The 24,274-nt window shown below is 41.1% G+C and overlaps 1 protein-coding gene across 1 annotated transcript; it reads right to left on the reverse strand.

The window, feature by feature from the left end:
- Positions 1-1,143: 1,143 nt before the first annotated feature.
- On the reverse strand, positions 1,144-19,355 carry LOC127570403 (uncharacterized protein C7orf31-like). The gene is made up of 4 exons (XM_052015953.1): positions 19,319-19,355; positions 15,631-15,660; positions 13,637-13,827; positions 1,144-1,369 (listed from the first exon to the last, which is right to left on the reverse strand). Exons 2-4 carry the CDS (start codon positions 15,633-15,635, stop codon positions 1,302-1,304), a joined length of 264 nt encoding a protein of 87 aa, XP_051871913.1. The 5' UTR covers positions 15,636-15,660; positions 19,319-19,355; the 3' UTR covers positions 1,144-1,301.
- Positions 19,356-24,274: the final 4,919 nt, after the last annotated feature.

Here is a 24,274-nt window from a genome sequence, read left to right on the forward strand (position 1 = left end):
GGTTGACGTTCCCCCTCATTTGGATATCTAGATCAGAAGTCACATTCTCAAATTAAGGGTGCAGTCATTCAGGATAAAGATCTGAAAAAGTTACTTCACCCAGTGGGTAGTAAATTTTTATATTCTTTACCTAAAAGGGCAATGAATGCTCAGTCACTGAGTATATTCAAGACAGATGGATTTTTTGAGGATTAAAGAAATTAAGGAATGCAAGGCCAATGTAGTGAAGTGACACTGAGGTAAGATATCAGCCATGATCTCATTGAGTAGGGATGAAACTAACTTTCTCCTACTATTTTTCTTAGCTGTTTCTTAATCCTTTGTACACATTTGTTGGAACTGGTCTTCTGACATTCTAATAATTGTTAAAGTACAAAGTGCTATAAGTCAAAAGGACTTTGACAAATCCTTGTTACCTTTAATGTTTTCAAAGATTTAGAAAAGATGATTAAAACATTCCATTGTGAAAATAAGAAGAATTTAAACCAAAGAAAGTGTGTTTTCTCCCCAAAGATATGTTTTCCCGATAATCCACTGTTTTTTCTGGAGCTATCTCATGTAATTTCTTATGCTGTTGTGTTTTATTGAATGGAAGTGGGAATTTTAGTTTTGAGATCTGAAGCTTGGGTTCATCACAAATCAACATATTACCCCATTCAACCCGTGGCTGTTGGAGTATTCTGTAAAATTCTTCATTTTCTGTTGAACAGGATGTTGGCTGTAAATCACCAGATGCATGGTTGCTCTTATTAAAACATTGTACCTCTTCTTCACTGTCAGCAGCACCATTTGCTGGAGGTGGTTTGTTCAGTGTCATATGATTTTCTTTTGATGTATAATCTAACAATTTGCTCTGAGGTAAATCTGCATAGTTGGTGACATTTTGCACTGATTTTGGTCTTTCTGTCAGCTGCTCAAAGTCTCCCATTCTGCAAACTGGACTCACATTTATAACCGGAGCTGCCCAACAATCCATCATTCTTTCTTTCTGATGTTGATAAAATGCAGATGGTTTCTCATAATTCCCTTTTTGTTGAACTTTGTATCTTAACATATGGATGTCTGAATAAGGGCAGGAAATGTTTGGTAGGGTGGCTGTTTGGCAATGTATATTTCGCCAATTTATTGGTTTTGCTTCGTTAGCGTTTGTACTCGTCTCAACATTTGGTAGTGCTGAGTCAGTTTCACACTTCAGTGGCTGTGATTTCACATCAACTGCTTCACATGCTGGCATACTCGCTAGAGTGGGAGAGATATCAACACACCGATGGTCAAAGTCATCCTCTGCAGAACCTTCATTATTACCCTCGTTTATCTTCAAGGGACGCAAGGGTGGATTCGGCATCAAGGTTGGATGAGATTGTTCTTTCTGTCAAAAAATTTGAATCAGAGTAAATCAGCAAAACAAAAATTGCCTTGTCTGCCATGTACCAGCTCCATATACTTAAGATAACTAAAATTGGTAAGTTGGTTTATTATTGTCACATGTACCGAGATAAAGTGAAACATTTGTCTTGCATATGGTTCATACAGATCAATTAATTACAAGAGAAACAAAGGACTGCAGATGCTGGAATCTAGATGAAAAACATGATGATGCTGGAGGAACTCAGCAGGCCAGGCAGCATCCGTCAGTCCTGAAGAAGGGTCCTGACCCGAAACGTTGACCGCCTGCTTTTCTCCATGGATGCCATTAATTCATTACAACAGTGCATTGAGGTAGTACAAGGTAAAACAACAGGGTGCAGAATAAGGTGTTACAGTTACAGAAAAAGTGCAGTGTAGTTAAATGTCTAGCTTATTTGAAAGGAAATTAACTTCAAATGTTCCTTGCCTGGAGAGCAAAATAATGCTTGGCTAAACTTACAACATACTTGTTAAGTCAACAAATTATTCAATAAAGTATGAACAAATGTACTGTTTGATTTAGTCAGAAGGTATCAATGAGGGACAAGTAAACAGCAGAAACAGTAACAATCTCAACTTAAAACAAAAGTAGTATTACTAAAATAAGTAATCATAAACTGGTAATGTAATAGGAAATTCCAACCCTAAACGCTAACCAAATCACAGCAAAAACACTGAAGCTGAATACCTCCCCAGCTTGTAATATATTGGAAGAGGTTAGAGCAACTGACAGTGTAATCTATTACTGAGACGACAGGATCACAAAGAGCTGCAACAAAATCATGGAAAGCAAATGTTTTGCTGATTACCTGTGGCATCCTTTTGTCTATTTATAACAATCTGAATAAACACCACAAAAGCAAGGAATAATTTAGGGATATGTACATTGCAGGAGGGGGTAATTTAGTCCTAGTCTGAGCTAGCTCCTCAGTTTATGTGTCTCCTACTCTTTCTACATAACCCTGCAAATTTTTCTCTTCAAATATATGTCCAATTGTCTTTTAAAAATTACAACTGAATCTGTTTCCATCCTCTTCAGGTAGTGAGTTCCATATCATAACTCACTGCTTTAAAAAAATGAATCCTCAAAATAAATTTATAAAATGCAAATTGTATTTGACTAATGACTGAATTCTTTGAAGTGACATTGAAGGTTGATAAAGTTAATGCAGTTGCTGTCGTGTCCATGAACTTCAAAGGGTATTTGCTAAAGTACTACATAAGACTAGTTACCAAATTTAAAGGCCATATACTGCAGAAAGTTTCTGTTCTCACAGAAGATAGGAAATATTTGGAATTCAGTACCTTAGAGAGCTGACGAGGTTAGGTCATTGAATATATACAAGGCTGAAATGGACATAAAGGTACTGGGGATTTTGGAAACAGGCAGGGAAGTGCTGTTGAGGACAAGATCATATCAGCCATGATCTTACTATATGCTGCAGCAGATTCAGGGAGCCACATTAAGTTTGTATTTGAAGGATATGGACACAAAATTAACCGAGGGACAGGCTACAGAGGATGGTAATGTAAGCTGATGTTTTCATTCCTGAGTTCGGGTGAAAGGTGATGTTTCTCAAAGGCTGTCATCAGGATCACTACTCATTTTGATATATTTTAATTATCTAGATATGGGTATGCAGAGCGTAATCAAAAGTTTTCAGGTTACATTGAACTTGGAGTAAAAAGGATGAAGTTATGAAGCTCAGGAATATAGAATGATGAAATGGGTCTACACCGGAACGGTGAAATGAGTGACAATACAACCTAAATGATATGATGCAGCATTACCTGGGGTTGTATGAAGAGATTTTGATACTAAATATATGATTCAAACTTGCTACTGGCAGCAAAAAGATTGACAACGACACAATGCAGATTTTAGGTCATTAACAAAATAAGTAAAGGTGCCATGAGAACTTTTTTCTAATTCAGTCTGTTGTTGCGACCTGGGATGCATTGCTCTAAAGGTGGTGGAAACAAATTCAACTGTGGATTCCATAAGCTCTTCAACTTTGAGCAATTTGCAATTTTGAACATTTGTAAGGATCCTTTGGCATTACATCTGCATCTAAAGAGGAATGAAAGATTGTTGTTGGGGCCACAATTATTTCCAGCCATACCTCCCTCAGTAAGCCAAAAATCATCCCATTCAAACCAATTGACTTTTCCATTTTGAACTTTCCCATCCTTTTTAAGTCACTTTATATATTTTAATCCTATCCAATTTCCCTAACCCCTCCTCCTTTAACTGTGACAGTGGCAGTGTCCTCTTCATTTGTATTGATAGCTGCAAAGTACTTGGTATCTGAGCCATTCCCCCGACTCCACAAGAATTCCTTGTTTTGGCCTTAATCCTTTGGCAACCCTTTTACTCTTGAAATATTAGCTTCCTTTATTCCAACATCAAAATTTTTGCATCACCTTCCCAACCACACATCCATCCACAGTGATGTAGCTCTCTGCTCAGATTAACAGCCAAGATCTGCATTAATTTTTTAAATATCTTTCAGGGGAGAAAGGGCGCAGCAGTAAATTTCCAACAACCTAAGCATTAAGCATCCACGTGGACAGCAGAAAGAAACGTTGGTTGGGAAATGTTACAGACTCATTACAGTGCCTCTACATTCTCCTTTGCTTCCCATCCAGGCAAAAAGTAATGCCAAGGCACGAAAGGTGAAATCCCACCTCATTATTTTGAGGGTGAAAGAAACCCAGGTAGAAATCTGCTTGAGATTGCAGTTAAGTCTGCCATCTTATGGCCACACAGAAAAATGACAGCAGTCAGCACATTTGTTCGACATTTCACAGTGAAAGTGAAACACTCAATGTGAAATGCTACTTCCTTTTCATTTGCTTACAGTATATAAATTCTACAATGCAGAATAAAATACTGCCTTAAGTTTTTTTAATGTTGAACCTTTTTCTGTTCTGATGAAAGATCATTGAGTTGAAACAATGCCTCTTTTTCTCTCCTCATTGATGCAGCCTAACTGAATAAGCACCTCAAGCATTTCCTATGTACTTGCATTTCCTTTCTTCTTCTTCCTTTTATGGAAGTCCTTTATACCCAACTCTTCAACAAGCTTTTGGTCACCTGCCCATATTTCCTTCCTTGATTGATGTCAATTTTGTAAAAAAAATTGTCCAGTGGAAGACTTAAAGACTTAAGGGTTTTTTACTAGGTTAAAGGCAATAGATGTACGCAAGATGTTGATTATACACATAACATATTAACACGCACAACACAGAGCCCTGATTTCAAATGTAACTTACCAGTTCGGTGAAGTAGCTGTATTTTCCTGTCAGCTTTGCCATCTTTTTGTCAAAGTAATCATCTAACTGTATTGGATTCATTGGGCCACTCCCTAGTTATTAATATAAATATAGCAGTGAAATAGTAAATAGTGATGCATCGATATCTTGAAGTTAGTTGCCTATAAGTAATTAGTTGATTCAAATAAACAGAACAATCTGCCAGTACTGGGGAGAAACTGCTGTTTGACCACCAACTCTAATCAGAAAATGGCCACTCAATACATGCTGCATGGGTATATTTCCTTGGCATCATTAGTTTAAGACCGCTTACTTGTATAGAAAATGTGTAATAATGATTCAAATCCATTTGTGATAGTTACTTTCAAGTGAAATGACTGTTCAGTTTTGTTTAGGCTCACCTGTGAATTCCCTTGTGTATGTGCTTAGCCAATGTGATTTCTCTATGTTCTTCAGTATATTGGCAGTTCTCTCAGAAATGGCATGTTCAACAGATCGCTGTGGTCTGTTGGGGGCAATACTCTTTGGTGGTGTGGGATAGAATGTTTGCTTCCGTTCTGGGACTGACTTAGGAAACTATAATGAAAGAATAGAGAGGCCATCAAATTTTACTTAGAGACTCAATATCAGAAACAAATGGTAAAGTCAAATATCACAATGATCCTTGACCTCTGTGGAAAGGCTTAGAAATTATTACAGGTTCCATCTATAAGTGTATACCACACTGGAATTGTTCAGAACACCCTGTGCATCCATCACACAGCATGGAAACAGGCACTTTAACCTACTGAGTTGAATCAAACATCAAGCATGCATCTACACTAATCCATTTTATTCTCCCCACATTCCCATCAACTCCCCCCCCCACCCCCCAATTCTAGTCCCCATCTGCACACGAGGGGCAAGGGGCAAGGGGGAATTTACAGTTGCCAATTCACCTTCCAGCCCGCATGTCTTTGGGATGTGGGAGGAAGCCCACATTGTCACAGGGAGAATGTGCAAACTCCACACGAACAGCACCGGATGTCAGGATTAAACCCAGCTCATTGCAGCGTTGAGGCAGCAGCCCTATTAGTTGTGTCACTGTGAACAGCGGAGTGCTGACTGCAGTTTACACTGAGGATTCTCCAGGATGACACCGAACAGAGAGGTTACACTGAGAGCTGAGGTCCATTTCTCCAGCACGTTCTTGCCAACTAGATGTGGGCACACAACAAACTTCATCATAAGGCCATTCATCCCATCACGTCCTTGCCAGAACAACATAAATGTCGACTGTCAAATTGCTTTGTCTCAAGGGTGGACAGTAGTGGGACAACCATGTTTTGTTCTCTAGTCTCATGAGTGCTTTTAGGGTTAGCTTGGCAATGCAAGTCCAACAGAGTCAGTCTAGACAGTAACCTGGAACACAGTGTCCTATCTGGACCCCAGCTAATACAGCATTGCACTAGGATCCCCTGTATTTTCCAGCCTGGATAACCCAAAAGGTCAAACAGGCCTAGTTTATTTGATTAGATTCTCAGGAGGGTCTTTCCTGACACGTGATGAGATATGAACTACCTATCGTCTTCACTAAAGTTTCACAAAAGGGGCAGGCACGGTAGTGTAGCAGTTAGCGTAATGCTTTACAGTGACCCGGGTTCAATTCCCGCTGCTGTCTGTAAGGAGCTTGTACGTTCTCCCTGTGTCTGCGTGGGTTTCCTCCGGGTGCTCCAGTTTCCTCCCACATTCCAAAGACGTACGGGTTAGGAAGTTGTGGGCATGCTGTGTTGGTGCCAGAAGCGTGGCGACACTTACGGGCTGCCCCCAGAACACATTACGCAAGAAGATGTATTTCACTGTGTGTTTCGATGTACATGTGACTAATAAAGGTATCTTATCTTATGTTCTCTTGAATGTAATTCTCATCAACAGAAGTTTATTTTCATTTAGTCTTTATTCTTTGAAAGCTTTTTTTAAATTAAAATATTTGTTAAGTTTATTACTGAGTATCAGATCTGTTGGCTGTGCTCTTTTTGTATGTTTTCATTCTGTGAATTAGATATGTGAAATTAAGAAAATAAAACAGAAAATACCAGAAACACACTGCAGGTCAGACAGCAACTGCAGAAAGAGAAACAGTTAATGTTTCGGGTCCGGAACTCTTCATCAGGATTCATACATAGAGAAAGAGAATGTGAGTATCTGAAGTTGGAGAAGTCAGTGTTGGATCCTGCAGACTGCATTATGCCCAGAGGACACACTTGAAGAGCAACAGCTCATCTTCCACCTGGGCATGTTGAAAACTGGCCATTTGTGTCTGGTATTGTTTTGGCTCAGATTTCCCCTATTTTTCCCTTTGTATGTTCTGACATGCTGGATATGTCCCACAGCTTTACCATTCACGTTACACAGAAAGCAGCTCAACTTCAGATCTGATCTTTGCTGCCACGTTCATTAGGGCATCCTAACTCAACCTATTCATTTCTTTTGTTCCACCCACCCTCCCCCACCCCCGACTTCCTAAAACTAACTTGCCTCTCTCTTTCCCAGTTCTGATGCAGGGACCCAGACTGAAAATATTAACTGTTTCTCTTTCCATAGACGCTGCCTGACCTGCTGAGTGTTTTCAGCACTTTTTGTTTTTAGTTCAGATTTCCTGTATCTGCAATTTTTTTTATTTTCATTAAAAAGACAAGCTCAACAATTCTCATTGCTATTGCTTCCTCAAGTATGCAATCACTAAATTTTATATTGTCATATTATAGCACTCAAGTTCAAAATAGTGACAAAGTACTTCAAAGTATTGTACATTTGAAAAGAAAGCTAGTTGAAGCAGCTTCAGAAGAAGTTGAACATGAAGTTAGTATTCTTACACACACAGGCACTGCAAAGCAGCAGTCAACAATGTGAAGCAGAGTACTGAACTAATCGCAAAAAACTTGATCGAAAAACAGGGAGAGGGGGTTGCATTTGCATTGGCTGGGACGTGTCTGAAATTTGCTCTTTTCAGACATCAAGTGTCTGAATGTTAGGGTAGAGTAATTGAGGGGGACTCTCCAAGATTATTTTAGAAGTCTCTGAATTTGCCTTCTTGATTAATTTCCACCATGATCTTGCTGCAATATGACGCAAGTTGAAATCTTCACTTGGTTGTTCTTTGAAGCTTTGTGGAATACAGGTTGGATCAATAAGATAACATCTAGAGAATGATTATAGTAGAGATCCATTCCTTGGGTAGTTTGCAAGAAGAAATTTATGTTAAAGTAAAACCAAAGGTTACCAATTTAAGAACACTTTTAATTAGTATTAAATTAACTGAAAGACATAAAATTATTTTTTATTTCTAGAAAAATGTTTTTCAGGCTTGTTAGAGCATAGGCACTTACATGAAAATATCCTTCTTGTCCTGGCCATTGTAAACCTTTAGCCTCAGTGGGTATTTCCTGTTTTTTCGAGTCTAAATGGAAATCCTGATATGTGATGGCAAAAAATTAGTTCGATGGCTATTTATAAAACCAAACTATATAATTAAAAAGGCGGGCTTTTCATTAGGACTTCTTCAGACAATCAATTGCTTGAAGTGATTTTGTTTGGTGGTGATGTTATCATTGCAATAGAAATGTGAGAGAAATAATCGAAAATACACACACCTTGAGTGTCTGCAGTTAATACTAGGATCAACTGATATGAATTCGATTTTGTTGGACTTGGCCATTTATCGAGCCCAATGATGTTTTCATGATTAAGCTTCTTTTAAAAAGTCAGACAAATGTTTGTGCTGTTTAGGCAAATGAATGTTTTTAACTAAGTGTTAATAGAACATGGAGACCTAAAAATCATTAATGTGGCATGACATGTTTAGGTAATTGAGTCAAAATCCTGATGAGGTAACTGAATGTGCATTTCTTGTTCTGGGTGCAATATGTGCCTGCACAGGGGAGTCCAGTCTTGTGCAGTGGGGTCAAATCACTAGCAACACACTTCTTGACATCACTGGCTTAAAATTCATTTGTTTCACGACTCATGAGGCAAGGTGCGCTTCATTGAACAGGTCCAGCCTGCGAGCAACTGCCAATAGATTATAGAGTCATAGAGTAAGACACCACGGAAACAGGCCCTTTGGCCCACTGGTCCATGTCGACCACAACATCCTCCCTGCTAGTCCCAGTTGCCTGCGTTCGGCCCATAACCCTCCAAGCCCCTCCCCTCCATGTACCTATCCAAACGCCTCTTAAATGTTGCAATTGTACCTGCCTCGACTACTTCCTCTGGCAGCTCATTCCAGGTACTCACTACCCTCTGTGTAAAGAAGTTACCTCTCAGGTCTCTTTTAAATTTCTTCCCTCTTATCTTGTATCTGTGCCCTCTAATTATGGAGCCCCCCAACCCTGGGGAAAAGACAATGACTGTCCACCTTATCCATACCCCTCATGATTTAGTAAACTTCTATGAGGTCACCCCTCATTCTCCTATGCTTCAAGGAATAGAGATCCAGCGAGGCCGACCTCCTACTGGTTGATCCTTTTCTAACATTGTGCTCCAATGCCCAATCCAATCTCACTTGCTGCGTGTCTCCTACAGAACCTCCAGCCGGACATCGATCTAATGGCATCTCAGACCATTCCTCAGCAACTGACTGCAACACACACCCTCACCTCACCCTGTCATTGGTAACCCAACCCAAGATCTGATTCCTCCTTCTTCCTACCCCTTACAACTGAAGCTCTGACCCCCATCTACCCTATATTTCAATGTTATTTCTGCAGTGGTGGAGTTAATAGTGTGTCTCTATTCAGCCCAAGGTTGATTGTACTTTGCACAATCTCTTGGGCCTTGTGCAGAATAAAATATTGTTACAGGGGCCCACACAAAAGGCTTGTCTGGTTCTTTTGTCCGTTCTTTTAATCTGTGTTCTCTACGTGACAACATATCACGAAAGATTTACTCCATTAAATTCAGCAGCCTTCCATCAACCATTTTGGAACTACTGGGGGAAGCATTGGAATGGAGCACTAGGGCAGGCACACAAGCAATTGTCTTAAATGAATACAGATAAATTTTACATAAAATATCACACAAATTCATTTATAAACTTAGTTTGAATGTTTATTTTGGGGGAGGGGGAGGAAATATTATTTTTCATTGTGACCAATCAGACATTGACAGTCAATGATATAGAGAAGGCAATGAAATCTGTTTTGGTTTTCATTGCACTACAAGGGGGAGTTGGAGTGTGGCAGGGAAAGCCTGCAGTCAGGCTTGCTCTGTCAGTTTGTCTCAGGCATGAGATGTTTAGATGCACCCCATCCAGATGCTTCCTCTGGTGCAATGCCTTTGTAGGAGGTAATGCAGCATGACGCAGAACAGGAAAAAGGCTCTACCTTACAGGGGTTCTAATTGTCAAAGCTATCCGTTGATACAATTTACTGACTCCACGATCATGAAGCATATTGGAATGAAATGATCTCTGGTTTCTCAATGTGAATACTGATAGTACATGGAATGTACAACACAGAAACTGGCTCAATTGGCCTGTGTTGCACATAATGCTCAACATGATCCACCTTCAGCTCCGTTTCTCCTTCCCGCAGATGTGGCCTAACTCCTAAATATTTGGTTTTTATTTCAGATAGCCAGCATCTACAGTTTTTTTTGTTTATTTTCATGATCCATCTCCCTCCTGATTCATCTGATCTCATCACCATATTTTCTGTTCCTTTATGTACTGATTGATCTTATTTGTTCCATGTTTTAGTCGACCCTACATTCTAACCATTTTCTTGATAAACAAGTTTCTCCCAAATTCCTTTTTAATTTTTTTTTACTATTTATTTATAACCCCTAGTTCTTGAATCCTCACTGGAAAATCTTTCTCCAAATCTACATATCAAATCTCAGCATAAATATAGGAGCAATATTTCATCACCCTCCACTCCTCATTTTTACAGAGACAAGCTTGTTCAATCTTTCAATATAGTTATTACATTTTGGTTCTGGTAATTCCTGTATATTTGTTTTTTCAACTTACTCCATTGGTTCATATTCTTTTTATAATTGACAGGCCAGAGTTCTGTATTTAAGTGTGGTCTTACCAAGATTCTACATGAATAATTTCTTTAACAAAAAAAAGCAAACAGGATTAACCTAAAATGGGCACATCCCTCCCCATCATCGGTAGTATCTGCAGGAGGCGCTGCCTCAAGAAGGCAACATTCATCAAAGATCACCACCATCCGGGCCATGCCATCTTCTCGCAGCTACCATCGGGCAGGAGGTACAGAAGCCTGAAGTCCCACACCACCAGGTTCAAGAACAGCTACTTCCCTTCAACCATTCGGTTCTTGAACCAACCAGCAAAATCCTAATCACTACAGTTTAGCAACACAATGACCACTTTCACTAAAATGGACTTGTTTTTTGTTGTAATTTGTGTTCTTATTTGTAAAAATTGTGTATAATTGATGTTTTTCTTATGAATGCTGCTTATCTGATGCTATGTGCCTATATTGCTGCTGCAAGTAAGATTTTCATTGCACCTGTGTATACATGTACTTGTGCATATGACAATAAACTTGACTTTGATGTATCAAGGCATTTGTTGGTGACTGGTGGTACAAGGTTGGCTACTAATATGTTTTTCAAACTCTTTGAAACACATCAACCTCCATGTACCATTAAGATAAGCTGGGGTAACTGACACATTGCTGTGTGAACTGTGGTAATAATGATGATACATTTTAATTATTTGTATTAATAGAAATTTACTTTTTCTTAAATATGTCATTTCAGAAATGGCTTTCAGATCATTTTTGCTTTTCGCTAGTCTCCAGATTTTATTATATTAGTTTCTTTAAACATCTGTAGAAGAATTTCAAATATTTTGGCTTTTATCTGTTCAGGATGATCAGTGATTCACAGCGTAGAATTGGAAAACACTCGTATAGGTAGCATCTCCTGTTCCAAAGGTAAGAGCTCCAATCGTATGTTCACAGGTGATTTAAAAACCACGATTTCATATTAAATGTGGATTTGCCAAGTGTGGGTTTCCTCCGGGTGCTCCGGTTTCCTCCCACATTCCAAAGACGTACAGGTTAGGAGCCATAGGCATGCTGTGTTGATGCCGGAAGAGTGGCGACACTTGCTGGCTGCCCTCAGCACTTTTCAAGTAACGCAAAAAGACTGTTTTGATGTACATGTGACTAATAAAATCTTATAAGTATTATTGTTTGAAATAGTCCATGTAACATAGAAGCCAAAATATTTCAAATTCTTTTACAGATATAGGATTTGATTAAGTTGAGATCCAAAAGAATTCTGCCTCTCTCTTCAAGATACAGTCCAACCTGTTGAACACATATAGTGTTTCTTTTTTATTTCTGATCTCAATATTGGATAGTCTATGGCTGAAAAAAAGGAGTTAATGATCGTTAAACTGTTCTACTACCATACATTACTAAAAAAGGACACATTAGAACCAAAGACACTTATTGTTTAGGTTTGCTCTTCAGTAACTAAGAGTCACACATTTTGATAACATATTTGAAAATGCTGAAGTAGCAGCGGGGGACTGGACTACTCTCTCTTCCTGTCTATATCAGGACAGGCTATTTCGACCTGTAATCACTTTGGCTCCATTTTTCTTATTCTATCACCAGACTATATTGTCTTGCTTGTTGGGCATGTCCCACACCCTCACTTGAGAACACATACACAAAGCAGCATAATGCTCTGGTAACTGCCCCCTGTTAATCCATTTTGACCCCCCCCCCCCCCCATCAGAGATATTCCTTCGATTCTCCTCTTCCTCCCCCACCTTCTTTCCTATTGAAAACTAACTTATTTTTCTTTCTTTCTACATTCTGATGAAGGGTCCCAGACCCGAAATGTTAACTGTTTCACTTTCCACAGATACTGCCTGACTTAGAGAGACGAAAGGACTGCAGATGCTGGAATCTAGATGAAAAACACGATGATGCTGGAGGAACTCAGCAGGCCAGGCAGCATCCACGGAGAAAAGCAGGCGGTCAACGTTTTGGGTCAGGACCCTTCTTCAGTGCCTTCTTCTTGGGTAAGAAGTCCTCTCCCCCTTCTAGTGACCTGTTCTCCCAACTCCAGCCTTCTTCTTCCACCTGGACTCCCCCACCAGGACTGTGACCTTCCCTGGACCTATTCATAGCCAACTGACGGCACATTGACTTTTCTGCCCCCCTCATCTACTCCAACCTCATCCCTTCTGAATGCTCTGCTCTCTGCTCCCTCCTCACTAACCCAGACATAGTCATCAAACTAGCCGACAAAGGTGGTGCCGTGGTGGTCTGGCATACTGACCTCTACCTTACAGAAGCCAGACGCCAATTCTTGGTTCAGGGGTAGGTAGGAGTAAGTGTCCTCGATCCTACCAAGGACCACCAGGACATTATCTCCCACACCATCATTGACCTCATCACCTCAGGAGATCTCCCCTCCACAGCTACCAACATGATAGTCCCGCAACCTTGGAATATCCGTTTCTATTTCCTCCCCAAAGTCCACAAGAAGAACTGTCCTGGCAGACCTATTGGCTCTGCATGGTCTTGCCCTATGAAGCTTCAAAAAAAAAAGTCATGAAGAAGGGTCCTGACCTGAAATGTTGACCACCTGCTTTTCTCCACGGATGCTGCCTGGCCTGCTGAATTCCTCCAGCACCATTGTGTTACTACCTGACCTACTGAATGTTTCCAGCATTTTCTACTTTTATTCCACATCTCCAGCATTTTCAGTTGTTTTGATCAACATTTACCAATAATTTGAGACTTTCCTAAATATTAATGAAAGGCATGATTGCCTCTGGATGGATTTTGCACAATAGTTTTGGAAAATATTGTTAAATTAAGTATTTACATTGGTATATTTATTAGGAAGAAAATCATGAGCAGGACAAAACTTCAGCATATTTCCATGAACTACTTTTAAATTGATGCATATTTGTTACCTTTAGTTTTCTGAGTCACAATCACATTATAACTTTTCGCAGGCATATCTGGATTAATGGGGAGCAGACGTCCAGCTCGTACACCAGTGTACGGGTCATCTGGTGAGATGAAGTTTGGGAATACTGCAAACTTCGAAACGTGGGAATAGAAGGGATGTTCAGCAGGAAATGGCAGCTGTATTTGCTTCTGACTAAAAACATAAAGATACAATACATCCTATGAAGAAATAAAAAGAATACAGGAAATCTGAAAAGACTATATAAAAAAAACCTGAAATTGCAGAGGTTAATTAATTTCTGAAAGAAAAAGAGGAGGTTGTCGGATTTTGATGAAGTTGCCATCCAAAAGAATTTTGTTTCTCTGTTCTAGATACAGTCCAACCTGCTGAACACATAGTATTTTCATTTTTATTTCGGATCTCAATTTTGGATATTCTATAGCTGAAAGAAAGATGATTTAATAATCATTAAACACTTCTACCACACCATACCATGCAGGCTATAAAGTGCTCCCACCCAAAGCTGCATACAGACACCAAAGTGTGCTGAAATTTGTTTTTAAAGATGTTGCAAAAATGCTGTTTTTTTTTCCAGATTGAATTTATTTTAATTGAATAGAAAACATTACTTGATTTGATTATGTCCCATTATCTTTGGGGGCAGGGGACAGTGAACTGTTAGGGGGTGCAGGTTGTGATCAATTTTCAGGAGGGTTTGTGAATATGTTTGCAAAGCAATCACATTCAGAGCTTTTGAATATGAAACTGGCAATGAATTTGTTGTAATAGATATCTTGATAACAGAAGGTCAGGCAAGGCATGATATCCAAATGATAAATTTCAACTGTATGAATGAATGAAAGTTTTGTTCCCATGAACTAGTACATGGGAATTCAGGGAAACTTTAGAAAGATTCATGATATAAAATAGTGTGGATGGAGAAATGAGCTGTGAAGTTCAAGTGGAAGTAGTTCATTACAACTGAGCCCTGGGCTAGCATTGCTTGTACCAATATCTAGATACTGCATTAACATGTTGAGTGACATGTCTGGTGTGCTGCACTATTGGTATTGGTTTATTATTGTCACTTGTACCAAGGTACAGTGAAAAACTTGTCTTGCATACCGACCGTACAGGTCAATTTATTACACAGTGCAGTTACATTCAGTTAGTACAGAGTCTATTGATGTAGTACAGGTAGAAACAATAACAGTAGAGTAAAGTGTCACAGCTACAGAGAAAGTGCAGTGCAATAAGGTGCAAGGTCACAACAAGGTAGATTGTACAAGGGAACCGTTCTTAATCTCCTTTCAAAATATCGGTGGATTAAACCTTCCCTGTATCTGTCCTGAGAGCCTGGTGCTTAAAGAAAAGGAAGATTTGCATTTCTATAGCACTTTTCATAGTCTCAGAACATCCTTAAGGGCATTATAGCCAATGAAGAAATGTAATTGCTGTTGTAATGCAGGAATGTGATAGCCAATTTACAGTAAGATCCCACAAAGGGATAATGGCAAGATGGTATGTATTTAGTGACATTGAAAAAAGGTATAAAATTCAATTGGATAATAAACAACAAATGATTTGTGAAAATTTCTGGTGTACAGGAACTTTGGAATTAACTCTGGGTCACTGCAGCCTACACACATGTACTCACACCCCTACAGCATGTTGTGGATACACTTGGTCCAAATTAGGGTCTGTGGACCCAAATCTTTAGGGTTAGCTAATCACAAATATTCCCAGGAAAGTGGGACTAATTAACCAGTTTTACAAAGAGACTGCATTGGCACAAAAGACCAAATATCCTCATTATGTGGCCCCTTCATTCTAAGAAAGCACCTCATCAGTATGCCCTTGCAATTCTGAGCAGCTTAATTCAAATCAATTGATAAATGATCCCATACTGAATTGCCATTTTGCCATGTTATTTGTATCATTTAAGTAACAATTCTCAGGGGCTATATAAAAATAAGAACAGAACAATTTACTTACTCCATTGCGAGCTCCCCAGTAGATGGAAGCCTGGAATAGAAAAATATTGAAATACAATTTAGAGGTCAGGAGGGTGAGAAAAGAATGACAGTTCAATATAAAAGTATTGATCGACCCAGGCTTCTTGTGCTTCGCATAAAAAGAAAGTTAATTAAAGTGTGGAAATTGGCCTCCTTAAAGGTTTTACAGTCAATGCAGAAATGTAGGTATTGTGGCAACTTATGCACAGCAAGCTGCCACGAAGATCATCTGTTTTTAGTGATTTTGATTGTGGTACAAATATGGACCCAGACACAGATGCCCAACACTGAACTCTTAGATGTTTCACTGAGAATCTTACTGCTCCCCAAATTCCAACTGGTCCTGCTGATCTAGCCCCGCCCTCATACCTGATATCTTGACAAAATCCATCTTGAAAATTAAAACTCGTCATGAAACAAAGTCACACCAACAACAGTGGGACTAAAACAAAATAAAGCATTTTGTTTGTAACGAGCTTAACAAGCCTTTTCTTGGTGGACAGTGACTTTTAAAATTAGAGACAAGTTACAACGTTCACTGGCTTTATTTTTCACTTCCAGGAGGCAGCAAGATCTCAAACCACGTGCAGCATTATATTCAACCTAAAATGGACGCTGCCCAGCAGTCCAAAAGCACTTCCATTGCATAATGCATAAAATTTCTTAATTACACTCTAAGATCAATCTCACCACGTGCCATCAGCCATTTTGCGCCCCTCCACTCACCCAGACAGGTGATCCCACTTGCAGGTAGAAACTGCCAATTTATCTCAGTGTTTCAGCATAACACTTACTTAGGACCTCTTAATTAACTTTCACTAACTACAATAACTAATGATTACCAATGAAACAAACACAAAGATTTTATTTAACAGAACTTTTTATCAACACCAACTTTTGTTTATTTGTCAATGCACAGAAAAAAATATTGAAAGCAATGCAGAATCATTTTAGTAATGACTCACTTTAGTAAATGAGTCATTACGGAGCAGGAACATCTGCACAGTTTTGCATTTTGTTTTAGAGCCCCAGAAGACCTGGGGCCATTTCACCGCTTGAAATTATGCAAAGTTTTTCCCAGTCTTTCACTGTAACTTCACTGGGAGACCAGAAGAACTGCTTAACATTATTTCTTTCAAGATTCCTCTGAGCTCCTGCAAGTCTCGACGAGAGACTGGGAGTGCCTAACTTTATGTGGATGGAACCATCAATACTGTCACTGTTTCAAATGGAATTATTGTTTTAGTTAATTAATTTACTGTATGGAAAGTTATACACAGATTTTTGTCCAAAATGTGAAAAACATGGCCCTGAATTCTCTAAATTTGCCCCAATCTCTTGCTCTTTCCCTACAGGGTTGCTGCTAATTTGCTGGCTAAAGTTGTAAATTGAGTGGATTAGACTCCATTTCTGAGTTCTCAGGCCCTGGTTTCTCTCCACCAATAAAACTCCCCACTGTACACTGATCTTCTGTCTACCTTCACTTTATTGATAATCCTAACTCTTCCTCAACTCAAATTCTTCTTCTAATCTCCTCCCCACTCCAATCTAATCCACAAACTTCTTGCACTCAAGTCACCTCCTCTCCAGCTCAGTTTGATCTTCACCTCAGCCCCCATGTCTTGTCCACTGAGTGTATCCACATACTGTGATCATCTACACCTCTCTCCTCATCCACTCCAAGGAGATTTTTCTCCCTACCACTGTCTCCTGATCTCCCTATTCAGCCATGATGGGGGAAGTCTGATACAAAGCCTGCCAAGTTGGTTGTGTAAAAATGCACCTGCAAGGCCTGGCATTTCTTGGTCCACTAGGCACAGCGATCACTGTATTTTGCGCATACTGGCATCTTGTACCCTCACACCAAACTGGCATCATCTCTTCAAACATGCAACAAATAATTTCTACCCTTTAAAATTAACACAAATGGAGCATTCACATTGACCTGTGTGACAAGATTAAGTTGTTTAGATCCTTAGCAGAATTTCCCCTCTGTATGTTTCACAGAAAACTATTTTATTTTCAATGGAGACACAAGAAATTCTGGAATCTAGTGGAATACGCAAGAAGTGCTGGAGGAACTCAGCAGGTCAGGCAGCATCCACGGAGGGAAATAAACAGTTGACGTTTCGGGCCGAGACCCTTCATCAGGGCCAGAAAGGAAGAGGGCAGAAGCCAGAATAGGAAGGTGGGGGGAGGGGGAGGAGTACATGCAAGCAGGGGATTGGTGAGTCCAGGTGAGGGGGGGGGGAAGTTAGTGAGTGGGGGAGGGGGAGGTAATAGGTAGAAGAGGCCATGGGCTGAAGGAGGAGGAATCCGGTAGGAGAGGGCAGTGGACCATGGAATAAAGGATGGGGGAGGGGAGGAGAGATGGGCAGGTCGTCAAGGCAAGGGAAAGGAGCCACAGGAATAAGGGAAGACAAAGGAGTGGGGGGGTGGGGGGGGTGGTGTGGAAGAAAAAGAAGGGGAGGGGTTACCGGAGGTTGGAGAAATCGATGTTGAGGCCGTCAGGTTGGAGACTCCCAGGGCGGAATGTGAGGTGTTGTTCCTCCAACCTGCACCTGGCCTCAACGTGGCAGTAGAGGAGGCCGTGGATAGACATGTCAGTATGGGAGTGGGATGTGGAATTGAAGTGGGTGGCCACCGGGAGGTCCTGGCTGTTGCGGCGGACGGAGCAAAGATGCTTGACGAAGCGGTCACCCAATCTGCGTCGGGTCTCACCGATGTACAGAAGGCCGCACCAGGAGCACCAGATGCAATAAAGGACACCTTTGGACTCACAGGTGAAGCTCTGCCTCACCTGGAAGGATTGTTTGGGACCCTGAATGGCGGTGAGGGACGAGGTGTAGGGACAAGTGTAGCACTTGGTGCGGTTGCAGGCATAAGTGCCAGGGGGGTTATTGGTGGGGAGGGATGAATGGACAAGGGATTCGCAGAGAGAGCGGTCCCTTCGGAAAGCGGAGAGAAGGGTTGAGGAGAAGATGTACCTGGTGGTGGGATCCCATTGGAGGTGGTGGAAGTTGCGGAGAATGATGTGTTGGATGCGGAGGCTGATAGCGTGGTAGGTGAGGACAAGGGGAACCCTGTCCCTGTTATGTCGGCAGGGGGAGGGGGTGAGGGCAGATGTGCGGCAAGTGGAGGAGATACGGGCAAGGGCAGCATTGATGGTGATGGAAGGGAAACCCTGGTTACTGAAAAAGGAGGACATCTGGAAAGCCTCATCATGGGAACAGATGCGGCGCAGGCAGAGGAACTGGGAGAAGGGGATGTCATCCTTGCAAGTGACAGGGTGGGAAGAGGTAACCGTGGGAGCCAGTGGGTTTGTAGAAGATGTCTGTGGTTAATCTGTCTCTGGAGATGGAGACAGAGAGATCCAGAAAGGGGAGAGAGGTGTCGGAGACGGACCAAGTGAATCTGAGGGCAGGGTGGAAGCTGGAGGCAAAGTTGATGAAATTGATGAGCTCAGCACGGGTGCAGGAAGCAGCCCCAATGCAGTCATCAATGTAGCGGAGAAAGAGTTGGGGGGTGTTACCGGTGTAGGGTTGGAACATGGACTGTTCAATGTAGCCGACAAAGAGGCAGGCATAGCTGGGGCCCATGCAAGTGCCCGTGGCTACACCTTGTTTTCAATGGAACAGCATTTTATAGAGTATATCAGTGAAACTTACAGCTGATCAGTGGGACGGACCTGACTCCTCTTCAGCTGGGTAAGATCATAATATTGATTGATGTTAACATCACTACACAAAAAAATGAGGAGGGAATTAGTAGATGCTTCAACATGTCAGTAAAGGTTTCCCAATAATTACCAAAAATAATTACCAGTTTGCAGAAACAACAGCAAAGAATTGAACATTATATTTAGTATTCCCAAAGCTCTTCTCACAATGTCAGACTGTAGATGTACAGTGGTTAACATGTTGTACAACAAATCTGTGCAGGGTTTAAGGCCAAATTTTGGGACCTCAGCACACCTAAAAAATGCTGGAAGAACTCAGCGGGTCAGGCAGCATCTGTGGAGGGAAATGGACGGTCAAGGTTTCAGGTCAAGACGCTTCATCTAGTGCCTGACCTGCTGAGTTCCTCCAGCGTTTTTGTGTTGCTCCAGATTCCAGCGTCTGCAGTCGCTTGTGTCCTCACCACACCTACTGGTCTTTGGCTCTTCAAATAACACAACTCTCTTTCCTACCAAGGAAGGTGATGACAGAAAATCACTTACACCACTGATGTCCACGTTTGTAATCCCTGTAGTGGAAGCTGTCATGCACAAAGGTATCTCTTACATCGGAAGAGATTAAGAGATCAGAAGGGACATTTATGATACTCTTAGATAGACACATGAATGATAGAAAAATAGGGGGCTATGTGGGAGGGAAGGGTTAGATAAATCTTAGAGCAGGATAAAATGTCAGCACAACCTTGTGGGCCAAAGAGCCTGTACTGTGCTGTAGCATTCCATGTTCTATGTTCTAGAAGATCTACGTCTGTCAGCTCACCTTTAAGTCACTTATAATGGATTTTTTGCAGCACAGGAGATATCCTGCTATTTAATGATTCACACACTACCCAGAGGACATCCCAAACATGGAACACACTGCTATATACAGAGTCTTTAGATTAAAAGGATAAAATGCATGCAGCCAGCATTGTCAGTCAATAGTGGCAAAAGCCTTTCAAGGTGTATTTAAATTCACATTAAGTGACAGGTGCTAAAACAGCAACAGATGTAATTGATTACATGTCATTAAAAGAACTTCAAAAATTTGCAGAAGTAACTCAAATTGCAAACCACCTGTTATTAATGAAAATTTATCCATGTAAAGAGAAGGGTAAATTCCAGTAGAGAAGTCATACCAGGAGATCTCTGGCATTTAGCAGCCAGTTCAGTTGGGACACTGCCAAAGGTCCCGGACTAGGCTACATGCTAGCATATTTGGTTGCACTTTGAACGAGAACACCTAGTGTAGGCCTGCGCATCTCTCATTCCGCATTCAGAATTAGTTCAATTTTTAGCCTCGGACCTAGACAATCCTTCCAACCTGGTGAACTTTAAAAACATTAGGGAAGAATTATATTTTGACTTTCTCTTTTCACATTCTACAAAACTGTTCCAATATACTTGCTAGTGGAATCAATTTGTAAATATCCTGCTGCAGGGACACACAAAGCAATCAGTTGGGTCTTGGAGAGGCACGAGCACATGTCCTTAGTCAAGTGTGCTCACAAATCTAATCTCACGACATTCTTGATTATTGGGTGGACCCATCCCCTCATTTCCCATCCCAAACTGACACAGAGTTCCCCAACACAAATTTCAGGCACGTGGATCATACCCGTGAGTACCGTCCAAATTTCCATCAGACCACAAAAGGAAGAGAGGTCAATATTATAATCGATAAAGCATTAATTTTTCATAGCAACTGTAGCTGCACAATTTGAAAACTGAATTTACAGTTGGGAAATTATGGCCAATAAAACCTAAATATCCATAGAATCATCCTTTCAGCCACCTTCAGTTACTTAACAAAGGTCCTGGACCAGGCTACGTGCTTGTATGTTTGATTTTCACCTGACCATAGCTGCTTAGTTCGGAAGAGACATGATGAGATTTCATTAATCAAAACAACTTAATCACAAACCTAGGAAGAGGGTATCCACCATAACCAAAATGCCTGTGTCCCTTTTCCATTAATATGGGATGCTCAGCACTTGGCTTGTGATTGTCAGGTAGAACCAATGTTCTGACTCCTCCATATTCTCTCTCAGTGCCCCAAGGAGTCCGGGGAATCTTTGGGGCATTTTCCAAATATTGAGTATACCTGTGACAAAAGAGAAAATTCAATGTGTTACATAAATGTAATGCCATATTTATTTAAGTAAAGACAGGCAAAGAGTCATCATAGTATCAACTTTTCACAAAGAAATATCAAGCTATTGACAAATACTTCGAGACTGAAAATCTACAACCTTGAAGGTGCTTAGAAATGTGGATTTAAACATACATTGGTAACAAAGGACCTTATACTACCATTATCCTCTGAAGACACAAGGGACTGCCGATTCTGGAATATGAAGCAACAAATAATCTGCTGGAGGAACTCAGCAGGTCAAGCAGTATCTGTGGAAGGAGAGGAATTGTCGACGATTCAGGTCAAACCTCAGAGAGCAACAGAGAGAGAAAAAAAAATGAGAGGCAGATGAAGCAAGGTGGAGGGAGTGTGAAGATTGGAGACAGCTGCTGGAGCGAGATCAGTGGGAACGTGAAGGGCCACCAGTGCTGGAATGTGATGTAAAGGAGGTGAGGAGATGATAATGGGAACCATTAGGGGAGAGGAGAATGCCAGCTGGAAGCAGACCCAAATGGGGGGGAACTGAGTGTGTGTGTGTGGTGGATGGATGGAACCAAGGATAGGTGATGAGGGACTGCAGTGGGGAGGTGTGGGAAAGGAGAGGGAGAGAAAGAGAGAGTAATAGTGAGAAAATACCGAAGGGAAAGGTTACCTAAAATTAGAAAACTCCATGTTCATGCCATTGGCTTGCAGACTACCCAGGTGGAACGCAAGGTGGTGTTCCTCCAGTTTGCGTTGGGCCTCAGCCTGGCAGTGGAGAGGGCTGAGGATGGACAGGTCAGTAGCGGAATGGGAAGGGGAATTGAAATGGCATGTAAAGTTATCACCTCCTTTACTTATCAGATACCGGCACTGGCAGCCCCTTGTCTTCCTCCAACAGCCGACTCCCACCTTCACACTCCCCCGCCTCTCATTTATTTTCCTCTCTCTCTTTGTCTGCCTCCATCTTTCAGTCACCCACCCCTGTCTCCCAACTCCACCCCTGCTCCCCTCCCCTACCTGGTGCTACCAGCCTGTTAACTTTCACCTCTCCCGAGTCCCACCTCAGACTCCTGTCTCATCACTCCTCTTTATTACCGGCCATCTCCCCTCAGTCCTGATGCAGGGTTTCAACCTGAAACGTCGACAATTCCTTTCCTTCCGCAGATGCTGCTCGACCTGCTGAGTTCCTCCAGCAGATTGTTTGTTGCTGCATTATCCTCTGACTCTTTATTCCAATGAAAAAAAGCACATTAGTTTGCATTTTATAATTTGGCTTTTCATTCATTTTAAAACAGGTTTAGTAATTTGTCTTTTGGTTAAGAATTTCAAACTTGTTTGTTAGGCATTCTAATCTAATAAAAACCATGACAGCATATCCTTGATAAAGCATCACTACCATCTAGTGGGCACTATAATGTACAACATTTATGATGAATGCACTCGAATTCTCAGTATTTTAAAGGAATTGATCTCCACTGGATCAGCTTTCATTATAATTAGGTGAATTAATTTTCTTCAGTAGCTTTTAAATTTTCCATTTCTAAAACCTGGTGAGTTCCCAGCTATTTTACTGGATGAAGTAAATCCAGAAACACAATGTTATCAGTACAATTTGCTGCTATATATCTTGTCTTACTTTCATTAGAAAGCAAATAACTAACGAGATGAACACACTATCTGGATAATGAGTTACATTTTCTAAGTGCACTGCACTGACAAGGAACCTTGACTGCAGTCAACACTGATTAGAAAATTAAAGGAAATATCTGATAATTTTGTCAATATGTCTGGCAAGGTTCACAAGATTACAAGACAAGGGAGCAGAAGCAGGCCATTCGGCCCATCGAGTCTGATCCAAGGAAAGGGAAATAGAAATGAGAAATGGGGGAAGAAGAAAAAAAAACTATTCTAATTCCAATTACCGGCCTTATCCCCATATCCCTTGATATCCTGACTATTTAGATATCTATCTATCTCCTCCTTGAACGCCCCCACTGATCTGGCTTCCACTGCTGTACGTGGCAAGGAGTTCCACAAATTCACCACCCTCTGGCTAAAGAAATTTTTCCTCATCTCTGTTTTGAAACTGTACCCTCTAATTCTAAGATTGTGCCCTCTGGTCCTGGACTCACCCACCAAGGGAAACAGCCTAGCCACATTTACTCTGTCCTTTCCTATCAATATTTTAAATGTCGCTATGAGGTCCCCTCTCATTCTTCTGTACTCCAGCGAGTACAGTCCAAGAGCCAACAAATGCTCCTCATACGTAAGCCCTTTCATTCCTGGAATCATTCTCGTAAATCTCCTCTGAACCCTCTCCAACGTCAACACATCCTTCCTAAGATGTGGGGCCCAAAACGGCGAACAATATTCCAAATGAGGCCTCACTAGTGCCCCGTAGAGCCTCATTAACACTTCCTTACTTTTATACACTATACCTCTCGAAATGAATGCCAACATAGCATTCGCTTTCTTTACCACCGATCCGACCTGGTGGTTAACCTTTAAGGTATCCTGCACGAGTACCCCCAAGTCCCTTTGTACTTCCGTGCTTTGGATTTTCTCTCCTCCTAGATAATAATCTGCCCGCTTATTTCTCCTTCCAAAGTGTACAACTGCACATTTCCCTACATTGAATCTCATCTGCCATTTCCTTGCCCATTCTCCTAAACTGTCTAGGTCCCTCTGCAACCTTCCTATCTCTTCAATACTCCCTACTCCTCCCCCTATCTTGGTGTCATCCGCAAACTTAGCCACGAAACCATTTATTCCATCATCCAAATCATTAATGTA

Source organism: Pristis pectinata, chromosome 5, assembly GCF_009764475.1.
Source record: "Pristis pectinata isolate sPriPec2 chromosome 5, sPriPec2.1.pri, whole genome shotgun sequence".
In the NCBI taxonomy this organism is placed as follows: Eukaryota; Metazoa; Chordata; class Chondrichthyes; order Rhinopristiformes; family Pristidae; genus Pristis; species Pristis pectinata.

Coding starts and splice junctions, on each gene's coding strand:
- LOC127570403 (XM_052015953.1), bottom strand. Junction 1,370..13,636: donor TGTGACTCAGAAAACTAAAG/GTAACAAATATG, acceptor ATTTTTTGACAG/AAAGAACAATCTCATCCAAC.